This window comes from Trichechus manatus, unplaced genomic scaffold (assembly GCF_000243295.1).
Source record: "Trichechus manatus latirostris isolate Lorelei unplaced genomic scaffold, TriManLat1.0 scaffold00258, whole genome shotgun sequence".
Taxonomy (NCBI): domain Eukaryota; kingdom Metazoa; phylum Chordata; class Mammalia; order Sirenia; family Trichechidae; genus Trichechus; species Trichechus manatus.
This window is the reverse complement of record NW_004444194.1, coordinates 2038268-2046088: the sequence shown is the minus strand read 5'-3', so window position 1 is coordinate 2046088 and position 7821 is coordinate 2038268. Positions and strand designations below refer to the sequence as shown.

Sequence of the window (7821 nt, the reverse complement as noted above, 5' to 3'; positions counted from 1 at the left end):
CACAGTGGCCAGAGACAGCAGTGCACAGAGATGAGGAGGGAATGGGCATGTGGCTGAGAGATGTGTTCCTGAGAAAGCCCTTAGCACCCCTCACTCCAACATGAGAAAGCCTTGCCTGAGCGGGAGGGAGGGGCCCCAGGGCTGGATAGATGATGGGCATCATTTCCCCAGACCCACCTCGGACCTGGTGTGAACAATCCTCTGCTACCTCCAGAATATCTCCAAACCCAACCACTTCCCCTTCCGTGGCCCCACTGTCACCACTGCTGGCCTGGACCAGCTCAGTTGCCTCCTGGTCTCTCAGCTCCACCCTTACCACTCCACAGTCTGTTCCCCTGGCAACAGCCAGTGGGTGCCTGGGAAGACCTGAGCCTGGGGCATGTCCCTTCTCTGCTCAGAACCTTCCAGCGGTCCCACTTAGCAAAAACCAGAATCTTCCCTGTAGCCCACGAGGCCTTGCATCATATCCCTGCTCTCGTCTCCCCCAACTCTTCCCCCTACCGGCCTCCTAACTGTTACACTTCAGGCTCTTCAGAGCCTTTGCATTGACTTTTCCCGCTGCCCAGAACTCTTCCCCGAGATACCCACATGACTCACGGGAGGCACCTCATGTAAATCTTTACTTATGGGTCCCATTTCTCAGAAAGGCTCCCCTCAAACACCCTTTATTGAACAGCACCCATTTCTCTTGCCATGCCATCACCCAACCTTACTTTTCCCCACAGCACTTACTGCCACCTGACATACATGTCCTTTGGCTGGCTGTCCCTGGAGGACAGGTATCCCTGCCTGTCTAGTCCACAGCTGTCTCCCTAGTGTGTAGCACAAGGCCGAGCACACAGGCGTATCTGTGCCACTCCCACTGTGGACTGGGCACAGGTACCATCCCCCAGCCTGCACCCTTTTACTGCCCTCCGTGAGCCCACTCACCATGAGGTTGGCATTGGCAATATGGTGCTTGATCAGGCCCCCACCCAGGATGATCATTCCAGAACGCTTGGCAAAGATGGCCTGTGTATTGATGAGCCTCAGGTCTAGGGGAAGAAAGGCTGTGTTCAGGCCTTGAGCCCAACTGGCCCTCCTCCCATGCCACCTCCATAGTGGCCCCAGTACCTCACCCTCAACGATGTCCAGGACCAGGCCAGGATTCTTGTAGGAATGGAAGAAGATCATGTCACCCAACGAGCCATCCGTGAGCGCTGGGCTCAACACAGGGATATGGTTCTGGGGAGGGCAGGGGCTGGAGCTCAGAGCGGTGGGGGCAGCCTGGTCTCTGTCCCCAGCGCACCCCTTCCTCCTGCCTGATTGTGGGCAGGGTACTTAACTTTTCTGGGCCTCAGTTTCCTCAATTGTAAAATGATAACAGCATCTCCCTCAGGTGAGGAGACATACATGAGATAACCCACACAAAATACTTCAGACAATATCTAGCACATAAAGAGTGACAGCTCTTGTTATTTTTCAGACTGCTGGACCTTGTAGCCTTTGGGAGGGAGGTTGCTAAGTGCTGCCCCCAACTGCTTCCCAGGACCCTACTTGGTGGCTAGGTGACCTCAGACAAATTACTTAACCTCTCTGTGTCTGAAGTTCCCCATCTATATCGTGAGGATGATCAGAGTAACAGCACTGACTCCCCCGGTGGCTGTGAAGGTGAAACACCTGAGAATTGGTTGCTGCCCTGCCTCCACCCAGCCCCCTCACCTTCTGGGCCCAGTAATACACCGACTCTGGATTGTTGATCTCCTTGCCGAGCCGGGCGATCATCTTGGACGGTGTCCACTTCACACCCTAGGAGGGGAAAGCTGCTTCAGCCGGCTCCAACACTGACCCCCACCATGTTTACCCCCAAGGCTGCCCTGGCCCCACCTCTGTGTTCTGCTCCAGCACCATCTGATCCAGAATGGGCATGAGCCAATCCTCAAACTTGCAGTAATTGTCATTGGGCACCAATAGGTTCCCAATCCTGAAGGCAGGAGGAGGGTGGCCATCAAGACCTGAACCCCTTGGCCCAGACCCCCTGCCCAGCACCACTCAGGGCTCCCCACCTGTTGATCCCATTCTCCCGGAGCTCCTTCCCCCTGAGGCTAAACTCGCCCAGGTAGGTGGGTGCCAGGCACTTGATGAAATCCTCCTCCACGCCCCCCGCCGTGGTCACCAGGACATCTACCTGCAGCCAGAAGACATCCAGGTTGGCCAGGAAGGTGGACCCTGTTATGCCCAAAGCAAGCTCCAAACCCCCAACCCTCAACTAACGACCCTTAGAGAGGAACTCTGCTACAAAACAAACTCACTCCTTAAAACTGACCCATAGTTCCCCATCTCACTTAAATAATGATCTTATTCCCAATTGAGACTGAGAGGCCAAAGCCACAGGCCCACCGAGTCCCCACCATGTTGTGCTGTACAAGGTAGCGGATGGTCTCACGGATGCCCGAGCTGATGAGATTGGACGTGTAGCCCAGGAAAATGGTGCAGCCGGTGAGCGGGCGGCGGCTCTGGGTCAGGTCTGCATGCTGGTCCTCCTCCTGTGACAGCGGCTCCAGCTTCTTCTCGATCTGAATGTAGGGGCCGGGTGAGCAGAGCTCTGTCTGGCCCCATGACCCAGCTCAAGGGCCGCAGATCGATTCCAGAGTCTGACTCCATCCCCAGGCCCTGCCCACTCAGGGATACAGGAACACTTTTACCTGGGTCCATAAAACGCGCTCTGTGCAGGCCCCGACCCCTTCCCACCACGACCTCAGGCCAAAGGCTGAGGCCTTGCACCTTTCAGAAAGCAACTCCTTTGCAGACCTGGTCCCTTTTAAGCTGAGAAGTGCAAACCCAAACTCAGGGGCCGCTCTGACTTAGGCTCCTCCTCTATTCCTTCCCCTAACACTACCGCTTTGCCCAGTCCACACAGCGCTCTTTGCCTAAACCCGCCACCTACCTAGAATCAGGCCCCACCTTTTGCAGATACCAAGCTTTCCCAACTGGGGTCCTTTCGTAACACAGAAACTAGCCCAAGACAGGCCCCGCCTCTCTCCAGCTATTGGACCGCTCCTGCCCGCCCCCTCTAAGTACTGCACTGTTCCTATCGGAGGCCACGCTCCGCCCCACCACAGAAAGTCCTACTCCAGGCCTCACCATTGCGTTGACTTGCTGCACCGCGCGCCCGAAGTTGGTGGCCTGGAAGCCGGTGGTGCCGAAGGATTCCAGCAGTGCGCGGTAATCCACACCGCGGTTGAAGTCATAGCCCCGGACCTGGGCACTCTCGGGCGGCAGCGCAGAGCTGTGCTTCAGCACGGCGGCCAGCGCCGCCGCGGGCGCCTCCCCTTCCGAGGGGCCTTCCATGCGCCTACGGCCGCGTTCTCAAGCCAGAGCCGCACCCGGCCAGGCCGCCGGCGGGGTTAAAACACTTGGCCCCAGCACAAGCGGCTCTACAAAAGCGCCGGAAGTGAAGCTTGTGCAGAACCCTGGCGAGAAGGGCCGGAAGTTGTTCAGTCACATGATTCTCTTTGGAGGCGGAGAGTCCAGGGTGCTGCCGTCTTTGGGAAGCGCTCAGTAGTACGGAAGCCGCGGGGAGCTTGTGTTTTCTGTTTCGTTTGTTCTCAGCCTCAGAGGAATGAAGATTTCTACCTTTACTGCCACCTACTGGAGACCTGTCGCGTTACTCCGAGCTTCCCCTGCCCATTTCTATGCCCTCGAGGAGGTGTCGCCCTTGTACAGATTTGGGTCGCCAGGCAGTGTCGGACACACTTTCCCGGTTCTGAGTCTCTCTCGTCGAATGGGACAGTGATCCTTGCTGTGCCCTCGCAAGTCTCCAGAGCCTCCCCGTGCAGCATAACCCTCTGCTTTTCTTTTCCCTTCCCTCTCCCCGCCTCCCCAGCTTCGGCTACCACTTCCTCTAGGAATCCTTCCCTGACCTAGAATGGTCAGGGCCTCTTCTGGGATCCAGGGTTGACCTCTTCCCCCCTCCCCCCACCCCAGCGAAACTGTGAGACCTTTGAGGGCAGGGTCTGTACCTCAGGCATCCTCCTAACTGTGCACAGGGTCTAGTCCAGAAGAGGCCCCTTTATTCACTCAGTCTACAATGTGTAGAGGCCGCACTACATGTTGGGCTTTGTGCTATGTGCTGCCATTTTAGCAGTGAACAAGACACCTGCAGCCCACAGTCTGATTGGGGAGATACAACAACATTGGTTAGGAAAGGACAGCAAGGGTGACATTTGATCCAAGATCAGAAGGCTGAGAGAGGCCCTACTATGTGAACATGTGTATGGGGTGGTTGGGGCAGTGGATTCCAGGAGAGAAAAGTACCACACAAAGGCCCTGAGCCTCGAAATGAGCACACTGTATTGGAGGAACAGAGATCCTTCCTGACATCCCCATGAGAACCTGAAACGCTCCACCTCTGTTTCCTCTCCACCTAAATCTGATCCCCTGCAGTCATCCCTGTCTTGGCAAATGATCCTACCCTCCACTCCTCTACTTGGCTAAATACTGAGGTGTTGAGCTTGATGTCTCCCCTTCTCTCAAGCTCCCATCCATCCATCAGCACATCTGCTAAGCTCTACCTACAAAATAGGTCCCAAATCCAAGCGCTTACCTCCATCCTGACCCAAGCCATGGTGTTTTCAATCACCTCATGCATGCAAAAGCTGGACAGTGAATAAGGAAGACTAAAGAAGAATTGACCCCTTTGAATTACGGTGTTGGCGAAGAATACCGAATATACCATGGATTGCCAGAAGAATGAACAGATCTATCTTGGAAGAAGTACAGCCAGAATGCTCCTTAGAAGCAAGGATGGATACTTTGGACATGTTATCAGAAGGGACCAGTCCTTGGAGAAAGACATCATGCTTGGTAAAGTAGAAGGTCAGTGAAAAAGAGAAAGGCCCTCAATTAGATGGATTGACACAGTAGCTGCAACAATGGGCTCGAGCATAACAACGATTATGAGGATGGCGCAGTGTTTCATTTTGTTGTACATAGGGTCGCTATGAGTTGGAACTGCCTAGAAGGCACCTAACAACATCTCCATCCCTGTGACCTCTATGCTGGATTTCCTTCCCTCGAATGTCTCCCAGCACAGGCCAGAGAGCTCTTCTGTAGAAATAAATCAGACATGTCATTCCTCATTAAAACCCTCTAACGGGGGCTTCCCCCTTGGAGGGCCTGCTGACCTCCCTGCCCCATCTCCCCCTGCTTGCCCTCGCTTACTCCTCTCCAGCTACACTACCTCCTTTGCTGTTCGTAGAAGATGCCAAGCTCTTTCCTGACCAAGGGCTAATGCACCTGCTGCTCCCTCTGCCTGGAACATCCCTTCTCTAGCTCCTCCTCCCAGTCTTGGCTCAAATGTCACCTCCTCTGAGAAGCCCTCCCTCAGCATCCCCTTCTCAGCCTCACTTCGGCCTCACCTTGCTTCTGTAAGTACACGTGTGTGTACATTATAGTATGCATGTTATCTACTTGTCCATCCCTCCCCAGCTAGAACGGCCGATCCATGAGAGCAGGCTTTGTCTTGTTTCATTGTTGCTCCTCCTGCTCTTTGAGCAGTGCCCAGCACATATGAGGATCTCAACAAATATGCTGAATGAATGAATGACCACAAGGGTGTCAGGGTGGTCAGTGAGGAATGAGGGAGGAAGAGGCCAATAGGAAATGAACTCAAAGACCAGGCAGGCCCCTGTCTGATGAGGTGAGGAGGGAGGGTCTTATTCTAAGGGGCTGAGAAGGCTTTGGAGAGTTTTAAGAAAGTGATCTAGAGACTCTTATTTTTTAACAGATTCCCACTGGCTGCATGCAGGAGAACAGGGAGTGGGGGAGGGCAGGAGCTGGACACTAGTGGAGATGGGGGCTGGGCCAGGGCGGGATCAACAAAGGTGGAGAGAAGTGACCAGACTCACAACCCAATTTGAAAGTTATCTAAAGGCACTTGACAGAGTATTACTAGAAAAAGGAATGAAGGACTTGGAGATTTTGGTTTGAGCAATTGGGTGGGTGGTGGTGAGCTTTCCTCCAGGGCAGGAGGTCTGGGGGAAGATAATTCAGACTCTCATTTTGGCAGTTAGGTCTGAGATGCCTGTGACCGGGGGAGGAGGGAGGTAGGCCCTCGGGGCTGGGATGGGGACAGAGGAAGCCATCACTCTAAGCAAGTGGGTGGAGTAATCTGTGGCTGGGAGTGTAGACAGAGAGGAGAGGCAGGGGCTGCGTCCAGATGGCCAGGGCTTTCGCACTCCTCCAGCCTGAAGGGCTCAGTCCCCTAGGGACCTGGTGACATGTGACACTAGGGCAGTCTTGTGGCTGCCCTGGGCCTCCTGGGGCACAGACGCCCTAGGCAGAGGCAGCTGCTGCCTGCTGGTGACTTTTCACTTCAGGAGCATCCTGGCTTCAAAGTCTCTGCAGGGGTGGGGGAGGGAGAGGAGGGAGACGAGGGGCTGGTGTGGGGGGAGGGACTGAGCCAGAGTGGGGCTGGCAACAGACAGATCAGGCAGCCAGGCATTTGCCGACAGAAGTCCTCAGCCGAGGTACCAGGGGTCGGGGAGTAGCCACCCCTCCCCCACAGTCCCCAAGGGACACAAAGGTGTGGGGGCCCTCAGGTAGCCCTCAGGCTCAGGGTCTGAGGTTGGGCCCTCTGCCCACGCCCCTGCTCACCCTCCCCCAGATGTCCAGCAAGGTGGCCACTGGCAGTGATATTGGGCAGGCCCGTCGGGCTGTGGAGCAGCTGCGGATGGAGGCAGGCATTGACCGCGTGAAGGTGAGAGCGGGGTGGGGCGGGAAGTGGGGGTGAGGTGAGGGCACATGTGGGCTGAGGGGGCAGGTGAACAGCCAGGTCTGGCTCTGGCTGACTGGGTTGGTCTGCAGGTGTCCAAGGCGGCCACCGACCTGCTGCAGTTCTGCACGGAGCAGGCCAAGAGCGATCCTTTCCTTGTGGGTATTCCAGCTGCCACCAACCCCTTCAAGGAGAAGAAGCCCTGTACCATCTTATGACCCTGCGGCCTGCGACCCAGAGCCCCTCAATAAACATGAAGTGAATGCTTCTTAGGGCATGGCTTGGCTGGGCTGAGATGGGGGCACGGGTGGGACTGTGGTCTTGCCGGGGCCAGGCGCACACCTGGCCCAGCCACTCCCCCCTTTACCTCGGGGTCATCACCACAGCAGCACACACACATCCTGGAGGAACAGCATGCACCTACCACCCAGCCCACCCTTACCCCTGCACCTAGGGGGTAGCATACATGCCTTCACACTCCCACTGTGCATACACACACCAGGTTAGAGTCATAATCTGCACACCCACACATCTCACACACACACATCACACACACGTCTCTCATGCACACATCACACATGTTCCACACTCCCCCACGTGGCTCTCTCATTCACACACATACATGCACATGCTTGTGTCTCACACACAGAGGTGGGAACATAGAAACAAGTGCCCACAGTACTCAAGTCTCTGTTCCTCACACACACACACACAAGCCTGCAGACACGCACAGACAGGGTTACCACAGCAGCAAACACCGCCAAACCTGCCTACCCAGTGACACACAAACACACACGATCACTCGTGTGACTCACAAAATACACTGGTGGCTGGCACAGGCACACAGACACAAGTCATGGAAACAAGCACCCGCAGCTTCCATGCCTAGTCCCACCAACATGTCCAGCCCCGTCCTTACACACTGTCTCTCACGCTGACTCCCACACACCCCTACAGCATCACAGCCCCAAGCAGACACTAGTAGGGCTACACCAAGCTGACAGTAACATTATATCAGGTTTATTTCTTCTTCATTCTCAACTTTTCAACAGAGAGCAAGGTGTCCA

General features: G+C 55.5%; 2 protein-coding genes across 2 annotated transcripts in view; one reads left to right on the top strand and one right to left on the bottom strand.

Annotated features, from left to right (window-relative positions):
• The window catches only part of DHPS (deoxyhypusine synthase), a 5017-nt gene extending 1577 nt beyond the window's left edge, over nt 1-3440 (bottom strand). The window contains exons 1-7 of the mRNA XM_023724769.1: nt 3124-3440; nt 2391-2555; nt 2046-2167; nt 1867-1963; nt 1702-1788; nt 1119-1224; nt 884-1034 (exon numbers count right to left, since the gene is read on the bottom strand). Coding sequence (XP_023580537.1) covers nt 884-1034; nt 1119-1224; nt 1702-1788; nt 1867-1963; nt 2046-2167; nt 2391-2555; nt 3124-3330 — 935 coding nt within the window. The 5' untranslated portion in view covers nt 3331-3440. The remainder of the gene's footprint in view (nt 1-883; nt 1035-1118; nt 1225-1701; nt 1789-1866; nt 1964-2045; nt 2168-2390; nt 2556-3123) is intronic.
• A 3206-nt stretch (nt 3441-6646) lies between these two features.
• Nucleotides 6647-7025, top strand: GNG14 (G protein subunit gamma 14). The gene is made up of 2 exons (XM_023724724.1): nt 6647-6739; nt 6847-7025. Exons 1-2 carry the CDS (start codon nt 6647-6649, stop codon nt 6970-6972), a joined length of 219 nt encoding a protein of 72 aa, XP_023580492.1. The 3' UTR covers nt 6973-7025.
• The last annotated feature ends 796 nt before the right edge of the window (nt 7026-7821 follow it).

Coding starts and splice junctions, on each gene's coding strand:
- GNG14 (XM_023724724.1), top strand. CDS start 6,647: ATGTCCAGCAAGGTGGCCACTGGCAGTGATATTGGGCAGGCCCGTCGG. Junction 6,740..6,846: donor CAGGCATTGACCGCGTGAAG/GTGAGAGCGGGG, acceptor GTTGGTCTGCAG/GTGTCCAAGGCGGCCACCGA.